The sequence below is a fragment of the Furipterus horrens genome, unplaced genomic scaffold (assembly GCF_987537825.1).
Source record: "Furipterus horrens unplaced genomic scaffold, mFurHor1.1.pri manual_scaffold_11, whole genome shotgun sequence".
Classification (NCBI taxonomy): Eukaryota; Metazoa; Chordata; class Mammalia; order Chiroptera; family Furipteridae; genus Furipterus; species Furipterus horrens.
In genome coordinates, this window is record NW_028327181.1 from 98,018,046 (window position 1) to 98,039,439 (window position 21,394).

The 21,394-nt window shown below is 50.4% G+C and overlaps 2 protein-coding genes across 5 annotated transcripts; one reads left to right on the top strand and one right to left on the bottom strand.

Moving 5' to 3' along the window:
- Positions 1-498: 498 nt before the first annotated feature.
- On the bottom strand, positions 499-18,181 carry MFSD11 (major facilitator superfamily domain containing 11). The gene is made up of 13 exons (XM_090257837.1): positions 16,994-18,181; positions 16,454-16,509; positions 14,812-14,919; positions 14,145-14,224; positions 13,911-14,007; positions 12,587-12,645; positions 11,891-12,035; positions 9,617-9,657; positions 6,998-7,063; positions 5,240-5,365; positions 2,341-2,515; positions 1,622-1,757; positions 499-1,141 (listed from the first exon to the last, which is right to left on the bottom strand). Exons 1-13 carry the CDS (start codon positions 17,087-17,089, stop codon positions 977-979), a joined length of 1,350 nt encoding a protein of 449 aa, XP_090113963.1. The 5' UTR covers positions 17,090-18,181; the 3' UTR covers positions 499-976.
- On the top strand, positions 17,567-21,247 carry SRSF2 (serine and arginine rich splicing factor 2). 4 transcript variants are annotated; one of them, XR_016507262.1, is made up of 4 exons: positions 17,567-18,651; positions 18,927-19,237; positions 19,462-19,565; positions 20,199-21,247. XR_016507262.1 is itself a non-coding variant. In XM_090257840.1 (3 exons), exons 1-2 carry the CDS (start codon positions 18,290-18,292, stop codon positions 19,228-19,230), a joined length of 630 nt encoding a protein of 209 aa, XP_090113966.1. In that variant the 5' UTR covers positions 17,567-18,289; the 3' UTR covers positions 19,231-19,237; positions 20,199-21,247. The 4 variants fall into 4 exon arrangements, 2 of the variants coding, with proteins under 2 accessions (XP_090113966.1, XP_090113965.1); XR_016507263.1 differs by lacking the exon at positions 19,462-19,565 and having other exon boundaries at positions 17,568-18,651; positions 20,199-20,293; positions 20,796-21,247; XM_090257840.1 differs by lacking the exon at positions 19,462-19,565 and having other exon boundaries at positions 17,567-18,615.
- Positions 21,248-21,394: the final 147 nt, after the last annotated feature.

The following is a 21,394-nucleotide window of genomic DNA, read 5'->3' on the forward strand; positions in this document are numbered from 1 at the left end:
AATTGTTCTGGAATTAGATCGTGGTGACAGTTGAACAATCTTGTGCATATACTTTAAAAAAAAAAAAAAAAAACCTAAATGGTGCACTTTAAAAATGGTGACTTTTACGGTTTCTGAGTTATATGTAAATTTTTAAAAACATTTTAAGCAAGCTCATATGGAGGAAAGTCAACATCTCCATTTCAAGATCTGCCCAGAGAGCGGCACTGTGTCCCCAGGGGGGTGGGGGCCTGCTGCCGCAGCTCAGAGCTTGCTTTTTCCCTGCATTGTATCTTCTAGGAAAATTGCCAGCAAAAATCCGCCTTTAGTAAACGTGTGTGTGTGTTTTAGTTCATTTACAAATGTTAGATTCCTGTTTTTAAGACTGAGTACGGTTTTTACCTCACTTTACAATACTTAACTAGCCACTCCTTGCTATGAACTACAAGGTAGGAAAACTTACCAAACAAAACATTTAAAGAGGTAGAAAGTGCAAACCCTTTCAAAGATGAGATTCCGTTTCAGCATCTCACGATTTATTTAAATGTCATTCCTAGACACACATGTGGGGCAGCATATGCTCCCTGTTATTATGTAGTAACACATAACTCGAAGCCCAGCAAGAATCTCTACGTGACATATGGCCTAGGACTGTGAGTCGAGACAAGATCAGTCAAGGAACCAGGAGGGAGAGGAAAACATTTACATTCAATAACCTGATGATAAGGAACCTTCGACAGAGGAACTAAAAAAACATCTTTGAATGGTTATAACCGACAGGACACGCCTCCCCATCCCACGTGCTTTACGGAGCGGACGTCTGTAAACTCGAACACCACCTCCAGCAGGCCGGGCAGCCCCGCTTCTCCGATTCCCACGCGGGCGTCCGGCACTGCGCTGTGGAAACACGGCGGCGTCTCCCCGCGCCCCGCCCTGCAGTGCGCTCCGTGGGCGCCGCCATCCTGTGGCAGGCAGTCTCCTGTCGCCGGCTCCCCGGTCAGATACTTCGGTAGTCAGAGCCCCGGGCGACAATGGCGGCAGCTTCCCACTCCACAGCGAAGAACGACACAGTTCCAAAGAACCCAAAGACCACCATGACCAGGAGTTGCCAGTGAAGGAGAAGGTAGTTGCTGTAGAAAAAGGCCACGGCTGCGCAAATGGACTGGGAATAAAGAACACAAGTCACAACACGCACACGGGGACCCGCGCGCCACGCTAAGCCCCATCCCGCTCCGACCCGTGGCGTCCTGTGACTGGCACGTCCCATGTCACCCGCTCACAAACCCGCACCGGGAACTCCCTTCCAGAGCTGGTGACCAATCAGGTAAGCTACAATCTGTTATTTAAAACAGTGATTCGTGAATGACTGGGATGATAAAGGGACATGCAGACACAGGGAGGAGCGTCTATACCACGAATGGGTCCAGGGAGCCAAGGAAGGAAGTGTCTAATGTGAGTCGGAGAGGCCAGGGCGGGAAATCTCTTATACGAGTGGCCGGTGCGGGGGGACCACCCGAGACTCACTGCTTCCTAATTCCGACACCAACCCCTCTGAAGGGCGCCCCTGACTCCCATTTAAGAGACGTGAAGAAAATAGAGTCAAAGCTCTGAAGCGAAGGGTGCGTGAGCTGCAGAGAGTTACCTGGACAAACTTAAAGACCGCAAACGCCGGGGCGCTGTCTTCCGAATAGAGGAAACCCAGAATGCTGAGCAGCTGGGTATTAAAGCAGCTGTCTCCAAGGCCCAGCAGGAAACTGCAGAGGATGGCCACTTCTTTGCTGAGTAAAATAGAAGTTAATACAGAATGAGGATGAGCAATATCTGCTAGAGCCATTAACAATGTGAAAGCAACTCACCCACAAAAGCACTTTACCTTCCAAGTTTTAAACACACTGGAACAAGAATCCACAAATATTGGAATTTTCAAAAGAAGAGTTTACGCTCAAACACACTCACGTTCACAGTCTAGCAAACTCGGGGCTATTACGTGTTTGGGAAGAAGACACTGTTTGGGGCAGGGCTGCCCTTAGACTGCGATCTGGACATAAATGTGTCTAGAATGAATGTGCGAGTTCAGTAAAGCGACATCTTCAGAACATTTAGCATCGGCTGTGAAAGGACTGGCTGCCCTGCCCGGCTGGCCGGCTACCCCTTGATCCTTCCTTGAGGCTCTAAGTTCCAGAGATTTCGCTGCTCAAAACAGCAGAGGTAAAATATGGATTTCTATCTAAGCTTCTTCTGGCTCCGTTTACACTTGACAGGCGGCCTTACAGATAACAGGCTTCCTGGAAAAAGACTAACTGCTCCTGTTACAGCTCTCCCGCCCTTCCTTGAAGGACTAGAAAAAAGGCGTCACCCTACCTGGGTCTGATGTAGGCGCTGCTGTCGGTCCCCTCGAGGGGGGCAATGGGGGCGTCCCCAGGCATGTTGAGAAATATTAAGTAAAAAGCTACAAAATGCACCAGGATGCCCAGCAGCACAACTGGGTTTCTACCGAAACGATTGTTCTTGCTCAGCAGGCCGAAGAGGCTTCCACCTATGAGATCAATGGAGTAGAGAACAGAACAGCCCACCAGCAAGTTAATACATCAGTCTTGATTTGGAGAAAGACATAACACGGACAAACCAAAGGCTAATTTAATCAAGAAAAAGAGCACGTTAAATATGGACTAGCTACTGACACAGAAGAAACTTTAAAAATCAGAGCAGACTTCTCGGTGAGACGGAGGAACAAGGACTGGATTTACCGCCGCCTTAAAAATGCACGCACATCAGCGCAGTGGGCTGGGAGCTGGGCAGACGCCGGGCACCACAGGGCAGTGCCCCTGGGAGACAGGAAGCGGGGCAAGCCCCACACTGCCCAGCCCCGTCAGAGGGGAGGCCAGTGGGGGACCCTGCCGCTGGGCTGAGGAGACGCAGCGGGGAGTCCGGGGTACCAGGGGGCGAGAGCGCCCAGGGCAGGGTGTCGGATGGAGAGCCGCTCAGAGAGGACCCCAGCGATGCACAGAGGTCCCCTCAGTCCCTACTGAGTGCTGACCAGCGCAGCACGGGAGTGACCAGCAGAGAACCGGGACGGAAGCGCCCTCAGCGTCGTTAGAGGCGCTAGTGCCCTGCCCTGGGCCGGGAATGGTGCCAGGTCCCGGCGGCCAGACCGCAAACCTTCTGCCTCACGCGCTGGGTGTACACAGCCCCGCCCCAGGCTGAGCACTGCTCCCGCCTGCCCCACGCATTCGAAAAGCAGGACCTGAAAGAATCACACTGTTTCTTTCCAGGCAAGTGAACGGCACGCAAGAACACAGCTCAGGAGTATTTATAGGACGACAACAACCCCCAGCAGCCAGCAAGGTCAAGGTACAATGTCTGGGATCGGCACTAGTGCCGGGAATGCAGTTATCATGCGACCCAGCACTTCCAGCCCCAGGTAGGAATCTGCCCAAGAGAAGAGAAGACGTGCGCTCACACAGAAGCCATTCAGCCCCGGCTGCTGCGGCTCCGTGGACAGAACGTCGGTCTGTGAACCGAAGGGTCGCCGGTTCGTGCCTGGGTGGGGGTGGCGGGCCAGGGCTCCAGTTGGGGGGCATGCAAGGGGCGCCTGATGGATGTTTCTCCCCCTTTCTACCTCCCTGCCTTTCTCTCTAAAAATATACAAATAAATAATTCAGATGTTCACAGCAGCATTAATGGCCCAAAACGCAATGTCCATCAAATGATGAACGAATAAACTGACGTCTGTGCATACAACTCAATACTGCTGGGAAGGAGGAGCAATGGAGACGCGCACTGACCACGGAAGAGCCCCGTGCCGAGCGGCCGCATGGAACCGGGAGTCCAGAGGAAGCAAGCCCATAGAGAACGAAGTGGGTCAGCTAACACCTGCCTGGGGGGGGGGGGATAAAATGCTCTAAAACTGAACCGCAGGGAGGGGTGCACAGCCGTGTGAAAGACTCAGGACCACTGACGTGTGTACTGCACGCGGGCGAACGGCAGGGCGTGGGACTGCACCCCAGTGAAGCCGGAAACAACGAATGAGTGAGGCAGCCCGCCCAGAGCTGCCCCAGACGTCGGCCGCGCCAACACGGAGACGACGACTGCAGCTGTACTGCACGTGCTCAAGCATTGACACGCCGGTTCCGCTGCAGGGGCCGGCCGGAGCCGGGACCTTGATAAGGCAGCTGTCCGCGCACTCCAGAGGGCCCTCCGGGGCTGCTTCGCTCGCGCCGTGGCCACACTGTAAGTGTCTGCTGGGCAGTTCCTCACAGGTGGCGCAGCACCCGGTGCACCGGGTGAACAAATCTTTGCTGGATCGGGAGGAACCAGTGCGCTATAGTCACATACTCGGTCTCTGCCTCGTCCCGTCCCGTCCCGGCAGAGTCCTACAGCCCTGGGAACGCCCTCAGCAGCGGGAGTCTTGTGCTGCCCACAGGAATCCCTTTCCACCCTGCCCTCATCTGGGCCAATGAGGCCACGGTGAGGAGGGCTGGGGCGGCCCTAGAAAGCTTTAGGGTGCGGGCAGGTCACCAGGAGGCCAAGCCGAGGTTAGAGGTGGAACCCTCAGCCCCGCAATCCCGGGGGAGGGGAGAAGGACAAGGATGGCGTTAGTCACCAACGGCCACTGCCCAAAGCGACTGTGCCCACACAATGCAACCTCTACAAACCCCCTGCACAAGAGCTCTGGCAGAGCTTCCACGTGCTGGGACGGCGCCATACCCCACCTCCATGGGGACAGAGGTTCCTGCCCTCGGGACCCTTCAGGGCTCTGTTCTGTGTACCTCATCACCTGGCTGTGCACTCTATTCTTTGTAATAACTGTCATATCCAGTGTAACGTTTTTCCAGGGGCTGCAGGACCCTGAATTCATAGCCCAGCGGGACAGTGTGGGTAGTCTGGGGACCCGGAACTGGCATCTGAAGTGCGGGCGGATGCTCTTGAAACTGTGGAGAGTGACGCTCACCTGGTGGCGGTGTCAGAACTGGACTGGACTGTAGGACACCCAGGCAGAGAAAAAGAAAGTATTTTACGAGGAAAAGCTGGGAGAAACCATGTGTTTTCCTATGTATGGTTTTGTCTGTGAATTATTTGGCAAATGTCTTGTAATTCAATTACCTTAGAACAGTAATAATAAAAAAACAAAGACGTACCCATCTGGCTAAAATAAGCAGGGAAATAGAAATTCAAGAACAGAGAGGTGAAGTACACTTAAAATTTCTATTATAACTTAACAAACTAATTTAATGCAAAACTTTTTTTTTTTTTAACTAACCTAAAATTTCTCCAATGCCAATGAAAATGCCAGAAAGTCCGATGAGGCTCTTCTCTTCTGTTCCAAATTTATTGACAGCACCAATACAAGTTCCATACACACCAGAAAAGAAAGTCAATTCCAGACCTTTAGAAAAAAAATCAGGTTTAAATTACACATTCACACCCTCCGCTTCCTAGTTTTGCTTCATGTCTAGCAGCAGTTGAGCTATGTACATATCAGGCAAACATATAAAACAAACACGCATTCGGGTGGCAATGCCACTCCTGCGCACAGCATAAGCCTCCGCCACCTAAGTGATAAATGGCGTCAGCCACAAGAGGCAGGTGTTTCGAGTTTCTGATAAACATCAACTCAGAAAAGCAAAGACATCTTATGTTAAAAACGGCCACTCTGCGTGTAGACAGTAAATGAGCAGGAGATACAATTAACATAAATGCGTAATCGCTTTCCAAGGGCACAGGAAAGTACATTTGGAAAGCCAATACATATGATCCACTTTTGCTTAAAGACATAATGATAACATATTTAATTAAACCCTTTTTCCCAGGAAAAAAATTTCAAAAAGTTAGGGTAAAAATTAGGGCAGATCAGTAGAAGACCCGATTCCTCAATGCTACAGACCTTTACTGAATTTTAAAGATGTTTAATATTTACTCTCTTTCTCCTAAAGAGGTTTATACCTATGAGGCAGAAAAGGCAAAAGTAATAATTGGTACATTACAGAACTTAAGAGGAAATGGATTTTCTCAACATTCTTAAGACCTAAGAGCGCTCCACCCATGATCACATCACATGACTGGTAGTAAGCCACAGAGCTCGTTCTTTTTCATTAGAAATTATCTCAGTCCTGGCTGGTGTGGCTCAGTGGATTGAGTGCTGGCCCACGAACCAAAGGGTTGCTGGTTCGAGTCCCAGTCAGGGCACAGCCCTGGGTTGCAGGCCAGGTCCCCAGTTGGGGGTGCACAAGAGGCAACCACACACTGATGTTTCTCTCCCTCTCTTCCTCACTCCCTTCCCCTTTGAGTGCCAACATCACTGTGAACGACGCTGACAAATTTTCCCAAAAGTGCCAGCGTTGCTCCCAGCAACTCTTTTTTTGATGTTTATAAATGTGAATAACAATGGAATAATTAATATTTTATGTATTGTCCTCCTTTTTTGTACTTCAGGTTATATATTGATATAACTTTTCCTCATGTTGATCCAAATCTCGAATTATGCATGGCATTCAAAGGGTTAAAATAAGAAATTATCTTGACCCATACAAAATGAAAGATTTACCCATGTTATTTTCTTCCGTGCTCCATTTTGCCCTAAAACCATGGGTTAGGGTAAACCCTGCCCGGGTTTTTAGCCCCGTGTGTAGAACCGTCCCCCTCTGAAGCGGGGCCAGCTGGCCCTGGGACTTGCAGTGGAGGTGATGCTAAGCAGGTGCCAGGCCAGCTTTAGGGTCTGGTCGTTTCTCGTTCTGCCCTTTTTGGAGGGACTCCTAAGGGAGGGGGTAGTCCAGCCAACGGCCAGAGACACCTGGGGAGAGAGACCTGGCCCGGCATCTGACCCTTCAGATAAGCATGTGAAACTCCCTTGACCAGGCTGTCCCCTAAGAGACACCCACCGCGACCACCTGAAACACCGCTCGGCTGAGCTCAGTCGATGCACGTAACCATGAGAAAGAATAACATGGCTGTTGTTTCAGCCCTTGTTATTATTCAGCAACAGGAAAAATGCAAAACTTAATAACTTAGAAGTACTTACCTGTATACGCAGTTGTGATGCCAAGAAGGAGCATCTCCTTGGTGACACATAATTTAAGAGACTTTTCTGTAAAAAAAGGAAAGAAAAGAAAACATTTTGGAAGTACTTAACTCAATTTCAATTAAGCAAACAAAAATTCTAAAGCATTTCTTCAACTGAAACACCCCTCGGTCAATAATGCAAGCAAGTCAAAAAGAAAGAAAAAAGGAGAAAAAATAATGCAAGGAAACAAATACACTGGGACAGAGGTTAGGGATTCAGATTAAACTGCTTAAGGTATTAACTAAATCTGCCCTATAAATAACATGTTTATTTCAACCGTTTAAATAGATCCGAGAGTCATGTTTTCTCAAACACACTCTTCCAGCTCTAATTTCTATAAAACGTGAAATGGAGAAAAGAAATAGAATCAAACAGAACAAGAGAATATTCTAAGACTTAAGGAAAGGTTCGGCTCTTAAGGGAACCAACAGCTGGCAAGTGCGACCTTCCCTACGGCGTTATCACGGGAGCAGCTCGAGGACTGGCCCAGATTAGAACCCCGGGAGCGTTCCGACCACGCAGCAGCGGGAACGCCGTCCCCCCAACAGTCTCGCGCGGACCCTCCAGTCCTGCACACTTGGTTACGATCGCTCGCTCTGATGTCTGCTTTCATGCTGTCCGATTTAGCTGAACTCTACAGTGGAAAATGCATTTCTAAAAACTGTATTTTAACCATCTTTCTAAACTGGCTCACATTTCATAATTTAAGGCGACTCCTCTGGTACCTCATTAGTTTAGGGTACGAAACTAGTTATCAGTTCTTATTCAATGCTGGCTGTGAAACGGACGTGAGTCACCAGCACTCTCCTGAATTTCTCCATGTGCAGAGGATACGCTTCTCTCCAATTTCACTGAAACGTAGCCAGACTAAATGCAATACGGTATTTCCACCAATCCCTTTCATGTAATTCCAGAAAAACTACATGATCAATACAAAGTGTAAAACAATTTTTAAAATTGTATCAACAAAGCATGTTTGTTTTTGAATAGTCAGAAGATTTAGCGAACAAAAAGGAATTTTAAAACATAATGTAGTATGACACTGTAAGGGCAATTACATGTCATTACACATTTGCCCAAACCCACGAAATGTACATCAGCGAGAGTGGCCCCGAGGGAAGCTGCAGGAGCCGAGTGGCAGTGGTGTGTCGATGTAGGCTCATCAACGGCAGCAAATGTGCCGCTGTCTCTGGGGGCCGGGGACACTGACATGAAGGAGGCTGTGCATGCGTGAGGCAGGGGGCGCATGGGCAATCTCTGGACCTTCCTTTCAATTTCACTGTGAACCTAAAACTGTTCTGCAAAATGAAGTCTAACACACAAACACACATACAATAAAAAAAAATTCTGAGAGAGAAACAACACTTTGTTCTTCCATTTATCTATGCATCGTTGGTTGCTTCTTATATGTGCCCTGACTGGGGATCGAACCCACAACCTTGGTGTATCAGGACAATACTCTAACCAACTGAGATACCCAGCCAGGGCCCTTCTGGAGACTTCTGACAAATAAGTTTCTAAATCTGCATAGCTGAAAGCCAGGCCTTTGACTGTGGTGACCCCCCATCCTGCTGGGGGACAGTCAGGCTATATCCTTTTTAATCACAACATGAAGCCCAATGTAGAATTATGAATGCATTCCTGAACCATATGAAATATAGACAACAAACGCCTGATAAAACAGCCCGAACAGTGGCATACTGTGTGCGCAGGGCACAGACCACCACACCCACAGGCCTTTCTAAAAAAAGAGGCTACCGGAATTCCTGGCCAAAGCTGGCCACAGCTGATGAGGCCAGGATCTGGACACTAGCGTAAGGCCCCCTACGGGCCGGCCACAGTTAGACACCAGCACAAGGCCCGGGGCCTGCAAGGGGTTTACGGAAAGGAGGTGGCCCCCAAGGGCTGCTCCCTGCCAGACAGTAACGACCTGTCAGGTTCGCTCTCCTACGGAGACAAAGAAGTAGAGAGCTGTAGGCAGCAGCAGAGAACTGATCCCCATCAGGCCTCCTTAGCCTCGGACGCCGTGGCTGCCTGATTCCGAAGGGGCCGCAAGGTGGCCAGGACAGGTCTCACTGGCTCTGCCTGTCAGCTCAGTCCGTGCTCGCTGTCTGACCCTGGCGAAGGAATTTCTCTGCCCCTGAGCTTCTCTTCCAGGCGATGGAGACAGGACAGGTTATAGCCACAGGCTACACCACGCGTGCCACACGACACTCAGAGCTGCCGTCAGAGCACGACACCCAACGAGGCTGAGCCAGGAAGAAGCCTCAGCACCGAGCGCGACTGTCCTCACAGACTCCTGGGTCCGAGGAGAGAAGGAGCCTGGACTCGGGGTCTGTCTGCACCCTCTCGCGCAAACGCCCAGCCCCCGAGTGCTCTGCAGCCCCCGCCGCCCCCACCCAGGCGGGCAGGCTCGGGGATCCTCGCCCGCCCCTCACCCCCGCGCCACAGCACACCTGGAGAAATGGAAATAACGGGGGGTGCCGCCGACCCACAGCCCCAGGGAGAAGGGGAAGGCCAGCGCCGACGCTGCCCCTGGACGCCCGTTCCCGCGTTCCAGACGCAGAGAGCACTTACTGAACGCGTCCGCCGCCTTGGTCATGTTGTTCCGGGCAGGCCTGGTGAACGGAAAAGGAAAAAATAAAGCCTTTACCCCCTGAAAATTGAGAAGAGAACAAAAACACTATCATCTTTATCGGAGTTTGTACAGGTTCTGTCCCCTACGTGGTCCGGGGAGCATTTCTAGGGCTCCCGGTGCCCCCTGCCCCAGGAGTCCCTCCAGGACCCGCGTCCTTGCCTCAGGGCATGGGCCCAACGTGCCCCCGGGCGGCCCCTTGTTAACGACAGCACACAGTCCTTTCGCGCTCAATGTACTGCCCACGTTCACGCATGTGCTTCCCCAATGATGCCTCAGGCAGGACAGGACTCTCCTCTACCCTGCTAGTTTCACCCTTAAAAACAATTTTGGGAATTCAATTTTCTGCCCCTCCGATTCTGTAAAAATTAGGTTCTTCCACACTAAAATTCTTCAAAAGCAACACTACACCCTGCGGCTCACGGCTGGGTGCAGCATAATCGACTGATTAAAAGTGCGGGCTCTGGAGTCCTGAGCACGGCTTCGTCATTTATTAACTGCGTGGTTTTAGACAAAGGACTTCATTTCTCCATTTCATTTCCTCACTTAGAAAGCAGGGGCACCACCACTCACCTTTGAGAATTAAATAAGCTAATGTAACTTGAGAGCAGTTGTTTATTACGATTAGGGTAAGAAAGCTTTAAAACGATTGCATTTCTTGCTCTGCCGGCAGCTCAGTTAATGAGAGCGTCATCCAGTAGCTCAAGGTTGCCAAGTTCAATCCCAGACCCGAGCACAAGCAAGCATCAACCAATGATGCACAAATAAGGGAAACAACAAATCTGTGTTTCTCTCTCCCCTCCTCTCTCTAAAAATCAATAAAAAATTTTTACATTAAAAAAAATCACATTTCTTAGCCTACCATCAGTCAATAGGGTAATACCTACTTCTCCTATATCTTCTTTTTTATTTACTTATTTATCTATTTATTTTTAGAGAGAGGGGAAGGGAGGGAGAAAGAGAGGGAGAGAAACATCGCGTGGTTGCCTCTCTCACACCCCCAACTGGGGGCCTGGTCCACAACCCGGGCCTGTGCCCTGACTGGGAATCGAACCAGCGACCCTTTGGCTCGCAGGCCGGCGCTCAGTCCACTGAGCCACACCAGCCAGGGCTTTCCTGTCTCTTTAAGTGATATTGATTACCAAGAGCAAAAAAGAAAGAAAAAAAGAAAGAAACCTGATGGAAAGCTATTTGATTTAAATAAATTAACGACTTATCCAAAAAAGGAAGTATGTTCTAATCAACAGGAAACGTTTTTCTTCCTCACCTTAAAAACCCATGCCTTCCCTGAAAGCAAGAAACTATTTAGACTCAATTTAATTACTAGTTCCTTCATCTTGTAGTTGGATAGGATCATAGGTAGAATTCTAATACTTTATACTTCGGGCCTCAAGTAAGGAGGAACTGATTTATACCCTGTAGACTATTAAAATACAATCGATTCGGCCAACACGCAGGTGCACATCACTCTCAATTCCGTCAGCGAGACATCAAAGGAAGCCATTTCTCAGACAAGAATGCTGAAGTAACCAGAGGCCTGGAAACAAGGAACAGACTCACAGTGACTCGGGGGGGGGGGGGGGGGGGGCGGGGGGGTCTAGCCAAGGAACTAGTATAAATGACCCATGGACACGGATAATGGGGAGGGGTGAACTGTGGGAGATGGGGGAGGGGGGCGGGACAGGGGAGGGCAATGGGGGGAAATGGGACAGCTGTAGTAGAACAATTAAAAAAACGGAAAAAATAAAATAAAATAAAAATCAGAGGGAAAAGGTCTAAAATAAGCCCCTGGGCCCTGCAGGCATGGGTGGGGACAAGGCTACACAGCCCATTCCTTTTCCTTCTTCCTCCTCCTTACCTTCTTCCCCGTATTTGCTTTAAAACTGTTCCCTCGGGTCTGCCCAGTATCAGCTCTCACTTAGGCTATAAAGAGGCCGGTAACCTGTAGACTAGAGCTACTCAAAATATATTTTTAAAAAAAGAAAAAAAAAAAGCCTGAGAGACAAGTGTCGCTGGTTCGATTCCCAGTCAGGGCACATGACTAGGTTGCACGTCAGGTCCCCAGTTGGGGGCGCGAGTGAGAGGCAACCACACACTGATGTTTCTCTCCCTCTCTTTCTCCTTTCCCCTCTCTCTACAAATAAATAAATAAACCAACCAACCAACAAACAAATTATTTAAATTTTTTTAAAAAAGGAACGTTTCCAACTTCTTACTCGTTGACTTCCAGGTCCTGGTCATCGGAAGACTCATCTTCTCCCAGGATGTTCTCAGCGTCCGGTTTCCGAATGAGAAAGAAAAGAACTGTCCCCACCAGGCTAATCACGGTCAGGGCGATAAACACTGTCCTCCGGTCACTCTCTGGGGAAGGAAAGGAGAAAAGGAGGGAGCCCTGACCACACAGACACCTGCAGAGTGACCCTGATGTTCAGGGCTTGTTTATAGCCACGGAAACCCTCCCCCACTGAAGCTGTACTTTATTTTTCGCATCAGGGAAAACCGAGGGCGAGGGGAAGAGCGGGATAGGTCCACTTCTGCCTTTTAGTTACAGAAATACCAATCAGCCAAAACAAAGCAAAAAAACGGCACAATAACTTAAATCATGTTCTTTCAATCAAAGAAGTGCGCAGACAAACAGCTAAGAATTCAAAAGTCTGACAACTGACTCGTGTGCTCACATATGTAGCACAACCCCTCCCACGCCTTCGGACGCCACTTGAAGTCACTGGCTATACGTAATCCTAGCTTAATAACATAACCCAAGGACAAAGTTACTAAAAGCTAAAATCTAAGGAGACTTAAGGTACCAAGGCTCATCAGAACAGTCCTGAACAAAGCAACAATGGGTGTTTTTGTGAAACTGCTATTACGCTTTGCACCTAACGGAATAAAACGGGACAAATAAAACAAACCTGATATTTGAGTTTTCCCTTGCCAAGCAAAATATATGTAGAGATTTCCAAAGAACAAGCTGAGGGGAAAAAAAGGAAAATGAGAACGTTGAGAAATTATTTTCATATTTCTAGTTTTCTAACAATTTTCCCAGTACTTGTTAAAAAGAGAAAGTTGGAGGCACTATATAATTTTAGAAGTATCTACCTGGCCTAGATCATTTGAAAGTATCAGCTCCACCCTGACTCTTTCTGAAAAACGTAACTGACCCAGATGGAGCTCAGCCTCCCTCATGTGACAGTAACCTGATTCAGAACCGCCCTTCAAAGAAGTCTTGACTCACGTTGAAACACGTGATTTATTATTGGAACACTGGAAATGACTCCCTGGGAACAAGTGTATGCTACTTCTTCTTTCTTTCTTTCTTCCTTTATTTAATTTAATTTAATTTTTAGAGAGAGGGGAAAGGAGAGAGAAAGAGAGGGAGAGAAACATCCACGTGTGGTTGCCTCTCATGTGCCCCCAACTGGGGACCTGGCCCATAGCCCAGGCACGTGCCCTGGCTGGGAATCAAACCAGCGACCCTTTGGTTTGCAGGCTGGCGCTCAACCCACTGAGCCACACCAGCCAGGGCAAGTGTATGCTACTTCTAAAGAATCTATGAAAAAATTCTATGGTTTAGTTATCTGCATCTAACCAGATACTTATTTTGAAACTTTCCTAGAGAAGAAATCACTCACACTCCAGTTTCTTAACAGCCAATCCCTTAAAAGTACATATTTGCATGTGGTAAGCCTTATCAATGCCAAAGTTCCAGGCAAGATCCATGAGGGACAATCCTCAAGACAGATTCCATGACAAAATGACTGTGGCTGCTTTTACGAAACATAGAATGTGCTATATTGTTCGGTGTTGAATTTAAACAGGTATTTGTTAACAGCTATCAGGTCCCGGGGCTTGGTCAGAGGGCATGGCCTTTGGAATACAGATAATGATGGTTTAAATCAGGTTAGCTATTTAACGTTTAAGCCTGTTTTCTCATCTGTGTGTCTTTTTCTCATCTTACGGCGCTGTGAGCATTACTGAAGTGAGGAACCCAAAAGCCCCTGAAATATAACCAATGCTAAAAATATTATGATTCTTATTAGTTTCTACCTACTAATCTTAAGTTCCAAAGCATTTGAGGTAGATTTTAAGTAATTCTACGAAAATTTTCATCTATATGCAGCCAGGAACTTAGGTCATACAACATGGAAGATTTGAGTTTTTAACACAACAAGGATCTAAAACTCTGACATGACAGAAAGAATTACAGGAAAGACGGAGCTCCAAAAGGACTCTTACCTAGACTGTAAGAGTGCCCAGAAAATCCCACTGTTTCTCCCAATAGTGTGCTCATCTGAGTTTATGGTCAGGCAGTTTCCTTGTGCCGTCCAGAGCACTAAAATTCAAACCACACGGTTGTCAGGGGAACAGTTATCAGGGGAACGAAGTCCCTTAGCTTTACAGATGAAATGCACAAACGCCCCTCACAGATAAGCCCCAGGGAAGGGAGAAAATGAACACCGAGAGGCTTACCAGCAGCTGCGATTCCGATGAAAACAGAGGCTGTGTAGAAGGACCACGTGAAAGGCTGGATAAAAACGGCAATGTACATGCTAAAATATAACAGGTCAACGCATTATAGTCACACGACGCCTGAAACAGAGCGCCACGCAAGCCTTCTAGGAGTCACCGTAAAGGACTGACTCCTCCAGGGTTGAGAACCCAGCAGAACAATAACAAGGGACAGGTGTGACCCACTCACTTAACGTACCAGTCAAATCCGTAAAACCCCACGCTGCGTGAAGGTTTGCAGTTGCCCTTTGCCAAGCGCTTAGCTCATGATGGGACCGTAGTCCCAAAGCCACAAGAAAAGTTTAATTATTTCATTTGAATTCCTGCTAATCACTTTGATATAAAATAGAGCATTATTTTTTCCATTATTTCATTGGAAGCTCTTTTCAACTCTTGTTGAAAGAGATTTCAGGATACTGTTTTTATTAATAGTAATGCAAGAGCAAGAATACACCCATCCAATCCCATGAAAACTCTGCTATCCCGAGCATCAAGGAGAGCCAATCCCTGAATCATTGCCTCTACTCTCTTCAGGCCAAGTCCGCAGGTCCCTGTCAGAGGTTGACCACGGGCCTGAAAGAGGCCGAAGGGGCTACGTAAAACGAACAACGAAAATGACACCACTCACCTGTAAAACAAACCACTGGCAAACATGGAGAGCTGAGGCCCGACGACAGCCACCACCGAGGGCGTGATCAAATTCGAAGCCGAGAACACTCCGTAAATGATCGCCATGCTGCACACAGAACACACAAGAACGGAACTCCTGAAGCCCCGTCTCCCAAGTTCACTTTCCCAGATTCACTCCGTCGATGGATGTTTTGCCTGAAGCGTTCATATTCTTTAGTCAGCACTGATGATAACTATACCCTTACACCGGATGCCATGTTAGTGTTCACTTGCACAAAAGATGGAAGTCTCATCAAATGTTTCTATGCCTTGGACGACACAGTTTTGGTGGACTTGTAAGTTACAATAACAGCTAACACATAATATGTAATAGGCACTGTCCCAAGTCCTGGATATGTATTTTTTGCTTTTAATCCCACAGCTCTGTGAAGGAGGTATTGTTATTGCCCTCATTTTACGGAAATGATAACCACAGCACAGAGGGGCCCAAGTCCACCCGGGCACCCGGTGAAAGGTGGGGCCAGGGGCCCCAGTCTACCCGTCTGCTCTACCAACTTAGCCTCCAAGTCCTGGCAGCAGCGTGCAACTTCGCTGCTAAAAATAACAGACGCAGAGTTAAAACTTGCTTAAGCCAGAGTTTGCTCAGCTCAACCTGATGGTCTTGTTGAACATTATCCAGCTACTACAGACCCAGCCCTGCCTAACACGAACGTTTTGTGTCAACGTGTGAAACCATTTCTAAGGTCCTGAATTCAATTACTACTTATAAATCCAAAGCAAATTATTCTCTGGCTCTTATGAATCTCCCAAATAGCAAATGTTCTTTCATTTGTTCTTTAGAAAATGCAAAATACAAAGCACTACAGAAAGTTATGGTATCATCAATCCTTTAGGAAAATGGACATTAACACCCCTTTACTCTCAAATGTCATCTACAAGGCCAGGCTCAGGCGCGGTAATGAGCAAGTAAGACTTAGGGCGGGGGTGGGGGGAGACCACACGTGGGACTGGTGTGGGCCACCATCCAGTCTCACTGCAGAGAAATTAAGAAACCTCTCTGCGCTTAGGTACACGCTCATGTTACAGTCCCAGCTCCCATCACAGAGGACTAGGGGCTTAAGGGCGTCTTTTCACTTCATTTTCTCCGTGCGCAACACTGGGGCTAAACACCTTGATGAAAATCCAAACGCTGCTGATGACAGCCTACTGATGACAGCATACACATCGTTATGAAATCACAAAAACAGAAAGACCAAAGGTTTCCGGGGTTATTAAGACCTCCTCTGTTTACGACTGGGAAGCTGTAATGTGACGATACTTGAGTGCTTATTAAACGCCAGGCAGGTGCTGTGGCAGGAGCGCTTTCCGGGCGTTAGCTGAGCAAGGAAAGGCAGCTCTTCCAAGCAACTTGCCCAAGATAACGCAGCAATTAGGTTGTGAAGCCAGGATTTCAGACCTGGTGTCTACATGAAACCTAACCTCGTCACCTCTCTTCCATTACGTCCTCCCAAATAATCTACATAGAGGAAAAAGGAGCAGTCACTACTAATCCATTCACAGCGTTTTACGGCCTGTGCCTCCGACGGGATTCAAGCAACCCCTGTAATATAAAAAGTAAAGCCAGTCACACAGGACCATACCTGGTATATCCGCTGCCGTGAAAATCGGTGCTATTTAAGCTCCTGATGACGGTTTGCTGTGTGGGAGACAAAACTAATCAACACAATGAGATCTTTTTGCAGCCCCCGCCCCCCCCGGAAGGTCTCCAAACGCTGAGAATAAAGTAAAAGTTGGAGCTGCTCAATACTTAACACGGAAAGTGGCCGGGAGAGAAGAAAAGGGACAACAGAAGTGGGGAGGGGACTGAAACTACGCCCTGGGTTTATTTCCTTAACTCTCCGAGTATAATGTAGACCTTAATACAGGAAAATTAAATAAAATAAACAGGTCAACATACAAACCCAGACGCAAGTCAGACATAAACGGGAATGTTTCAGATCCCCGTATGTTAAGAAGAAATGTCTGATACGTGAAGTCCAACCTAATCATAAAAGACGGGGACGGCTGTGAAAATAAAAGGCGCAGTTAAGCGCGCCGGCGGGTATAATTAACGTTTATTGTCGTTCCTGGAACGCATTCAGAGACGCGCTTCCAAGAAGGGACAGCAGATCCCAACTCACCGCCACATTTCCACAAGTTTGAAAGGCGGTGAACATAAACATAAAGGCAATTCCTAAAATGACGATGTTGAAAAGCTTTTTGGATTCCGGGGACATTTTGGCTCAGCCCTGCCGGAGCGAGGTCAGCAGCAGCCCGGGGCAGTCCGCTTTCCTCGGGGCACCCCCACTGCCAGTCCTGGGGAGTCGAAGAGATGGTGAGAGGAGGCAGGTCCGGCAGCAAAGGAGCCAGGCTGTCGACTCCCAGTTCTCGGCTCAGAAGCCCGGGCTTAAGGTGCGGCTCTCCCCACGGGCGCAGTCAGGACATTCCTGGGACACGATCCGAGTGGAAGAGCCCAGCCCGGACAGGCGCCAAGAATGCTGTCGCCCCGGGCTGAGGGGCCCGCGAGGGGGGATTAGGGGACAAGGGCGAGCTGCAGAGGCCGGCGCGGCCCCGCCCGCCCGGCCGCCGGCCCTGACTCATAGCCGGTCAGACGACCCCGTCACCTGACCGCAGCCGGGGCACCGCCCGCTCAGCGCGCTGGGAAATGCAGTCCCGCGCGGCCCGAGACCAGCAGGCGCGTCGCGAGAGCTCCCAGTCCCGAGGGGAGCGGAGGCAAGCCCGCTGGGGGTGGCGGCGACGGCCTGAGAGCGGAACCGAGCGACAGTGGGGACTTGCGAGAGGGGACCTGGGGACCACATAGCGCGGCCTGAGGCGCCTCGGGACAGAGAGGCAAATAGGGGGGCGGGGAGCGCCCTCGAACGGAGGCGGAGCTGAGGCCCAAGCCCCAAAGCGGCGTGGACCTCGGGCACCAGCATGGAGGAGAGGGCGGAGCCCAGGCGGGGAGCGCTTCCTGTTCCTCCTGCCCGGGAGCACCTGGCCGGAAGGAGCGTTTCGCGGGCTTTCCAACCGCCTGCAAACGCCGCTCCCCCTCCCAGCAGCAGTGACTCCGCGCTTTTCCCGGCTCTGCGCCGGCGCGCCAGACAGAGGCGGGGCACGCAGCAGGGACGTTGCGGGACCAGCCAATTAGAGGGTTCGTTTGCCGGTGGTGCGGGCGCCATTTTGTGAGGAGGACTATAAATACGCGCTGGTGTTGGCCGCTTGCCCAGTTGCTTCTCTGCTGCGGAAGTAGGCCCCAGCGGGCGTTTGTCTGACTCTCCGAACCGGTTCCACGAGGACGCCAGCTGCCGGAGGAGAGGCGCGGAGCCGGGCCGAGCTAGGCCGGGGAGACAGCCGCGGCCTCAGCCGGACGTGCGAGCCCGCCCAGGGCGTCAGTTTCGCGGCGCGCAGTCGCAGGGCCCGGCCGACTCTCCCGAGCCATGAGTTACGGTCGCCCGCCTCCCGATGTGGAGGGCATGACCTCCCTCAAGGTGGACAACCTGACCTACCGCACCTCGCCCGACACCCTGCGGCGTGTCTTCGAGAAGTACGGGCGCGTCGGGGACGTGTACATCCCGCGGGACCGCTACACCAAGGAGTCCCGCGGCTTCGCCTTCGTCCGCTTCCACGACAAGCGTGACGCCGAGGACGCCATGGACGCCATGGACGGGGCCGTGCTGGACGGCCGCGAGCTGCGGGTGCAGATGGCGCGCTACGGCCGTCCCCCGGACTCGCACCACAGCCGCCGGGGACCGCCCCCCCGCAGGTACGGGGGTGGCGGCTACGGACGCCGGAGCCGCAGGTAAACGGGGAGGGGCCCCGCGCTGACTCACAAAGGTTCTCGGACGCACGTGGCGGGGGGCCGGGCCCGCGACTCTGCGCCCCACGCGCCCACCCCGCGGTGTGCTCGCTGCGGCGGCCGGCCCGACGGGCGGGCGGGCGGGCGGGCCTCTCCAGGCCTGAGCGACCCCGGCGCGCGGGCAGGGAAATGGCGCCTGGCGGCGAGATAATGGCGGCCGGGGCGGGCGGGGCGCGGCCGCTCGCGGAGCCCTGACGCCTGCTCGTTTCCGCCCGCAGCCCGAGGCGGCGTCGCCGCAGCCGCTCCCGGAGCCGCAGCCGGTCCAGGTCCCGGAGTCGATCCCGCTACAGCCGCTCCAAGTCCCGGTCTCGCACTCGCTCGAGATCGCGGTCCACGTCCAAGTCCAGGTCGGCGCGGAGGTCCAAGTCCAAGTCGTCCTCGGTCTCCAGATCCCGCTCGCGCTCTCGCTCCCGGTCCCGCTCCCGGAGCCCCCCGCCCGTGTCCAAGAGGGAGTCCAAGTCCAGGTCGCGGTCCAAGAGCCCCCCCAAGTCTCCCGAGGAGGAAGGAGCCGTGTCCTCGTGAGCAAACGGTAATGTCCGCGGGGCCCGAGGCGCAGGGCCCGAGGCGGAAGTGGGGTTTGGCGTGGCGTCCCCGGTCCGCGTGCGTGGCCGCGGGAGCGCCCGGAGAGGGGTCTGCGGAGCGGACGCGTGTGACGTTAGATACGGTGCTGTCGCGTGAACTGTTTGAGACCTATTGATGACAATGACTATTTCTTGCTGTTTTTATCCAACGTCTGCATTTTCCCCTTTAAAGCTGCGGTCTCCTGTTTGATAAGAGAATATTGGCCAGTATTGCAGATTTTAACTGATTTGGCTGATCCTCCAGGGACCAGTTTCTGTGGGCGTGTGTTGGAGCAGGTTTGTCTTTAAACGTTAAAGATGCACTATCCTCTTAGCGAGCGGCCGCGCGCCCGGCCGCGCGGTGGGACTTGGTTGACATTCCCGTGGACGTGGCCCGCGCGCCGCGAAACGCGGCCATGCGCTTTCGGACCCACAGAGTCGGCAGGTATCGCACCGGGAGGGGCAAGGATAGTGTGTCTTTAACTCCGATTGTTCGGTCCTGTTTTTTAAAAGGAAGGGCCCTCGTTAGCGCAGATAGTAAGGCCTCGTTCTCCGTTGCCAAATATTTTGTTTGAAAACTAAATTTATCCTGAAATATAGACGATTTCCTGATTTCAAGTTTTTTGTTTGGCTATTTGGACACAGCCCTCTTTTTTTTATTTTTATTTTTTCCCTTTTCTTTTTCTGCCCCCTCCCCCTTTTTCTTTTCTCCCCGTAACGCTTTTGGTCACTTGGCCCACCAAGCAGAGGTGTAAGTGCCGATGGTAGCCTCGAAGATGTCCTAACTCGGGCCTTGAACCAGTTGTGAGTGGCCGGGTGGGGCCCTCCGTAGCCCACGCGTTCCACCAGAGCCCTGCTTAGTGAGCGCCTGCCTGAGCCCAGGCCCACGCGCCCACCAGCGCGGCTGAACCCGCTTCTCTTCACACCTAGATGTGTCGCCGGCGGCCACCGGACCGGAGCCTGCGCCCAGGACCGCGAGCTCAGTCCCCCGGAGTCCTTGGAACAAGCAACTGGCTATTGAAAAGGTTATTTTGTAACATTTTGTCTAACTTTTTACTTGTTCTGAGCTCTGCCTCAGGTGGCAAACTTCATTTTATGTGCCATTTTGTTGCTGTTATTCAAATTTCTTGTAATTTAGTGAGGTGAACGAGCTTCAGATTTCATTATTGGCTTGGATGTGTGAGGTAAAATTTCCTTTTTGTTCATATAGTGCTGACTTTTTTTGTTTGGAATTAAACAGATGGGTAACCTAATTTGTGGCCACCTGACTTTTAAGGAAACACGCAGCCATTACGCACAGCCTAGAGCTGTCAAGAGATTGACTCGGCATTGCCTTCATTCCTTAGAATTAAAACCCTACAAAAGTTGGTGTAAATGTGTTTGTGTGTGTTACTTACCTGCAGACCTAAATGGTAATCTGAACCCAAACTTGCGTAAAGACTTCAGGGGAAAGACTTTGATTTTTTGGAAAGGACTGTTGACCAAACACACTTCTAATCTCTTCTCTTGTGTATTTTTGTGCACTAGGCGCAGTTGTGTAGCAGTTGAGTAATGCTGGTTAGCTGTTAAGGTGGCGTGTTGCAGTGCAGAGTGCTTGGCTGTCTCCTGTTTTCTCCCGGTTGCTCCTGTGTAAAGATGCCTTGTCGTGCAGAAACACATGGCTGTCCAGTTTATTAAATGCCTGACCACTGCACTTCCAGTCACCCGGGCCTTGCATATAAATAACGGAGCATACAGTGAGCACATCTAGCTGGTGATAAATACACCTTTTTTTTTCTACCCCCACTCCACCAAATGGTAAACATGATCATCTTCATGTATGAACTTAAAATATGGAAAATGTTAAGGAAGCAAATGGTTTGTAACTTTGTAAGTACTTAAAACATGGTGTATCTTTTTTGCTCATAAATATTCTGTACTATAACCATTGTTTCTATAGTTTAATTAAAACGATTTCTTGGTGTTAGCTTTTCTCAGAATGTGTCTCAGTCTTTATTCCTCCCTTTATTTGAAAGAAAGATCTGTGCGATTTTCTTGTGATATTACTGACTGTATAGCATGAAAGTAAAATGTCGGGCTGACCTTTAAAGTGGAAATGCCAGTTCAGAACCCACTGTCCAAAAAAT

Bases quoted from the DNA above. Each gene is read 5' to 3' on its own strand.
- SRSF2 (XM_090257839.1), top strand. From the start codon at position 18,290: ATGAGTTACGGTCGCCCGCCTCCCGATGTGGAGGGCATGACCTCCCTC. The intron at 18,652-18,926 runs GTAAACGGGGAG...TTCCGCCCGCAG, and splicing joins TACGGACGCCGGAGCCGCAG to CCCGAGGCGGCGTCGCCGCA.
- MFSD11 (XM_090257837.1), bottom strand. From the start codon at position 17,089: ATGTCCCCGGAATCCAAAAAGCTTTTCAACATCGTCATTTTAGGAATT. The intron at 9,658-11,890 runs GTAAGAAGTTGG...TCCGTTCACCAG, and splicing joins CAGGACCTGGAAGTCAACGA to GCCTGCCCGGAACAACATGA. The intron at 1,758-2,340 runs GTAGGGTGACGC...TATTTTACTCAG, and splicing joins AGCGCCTACATCAGACCCAG to CAAAGAAGTGGCCATCCTCT.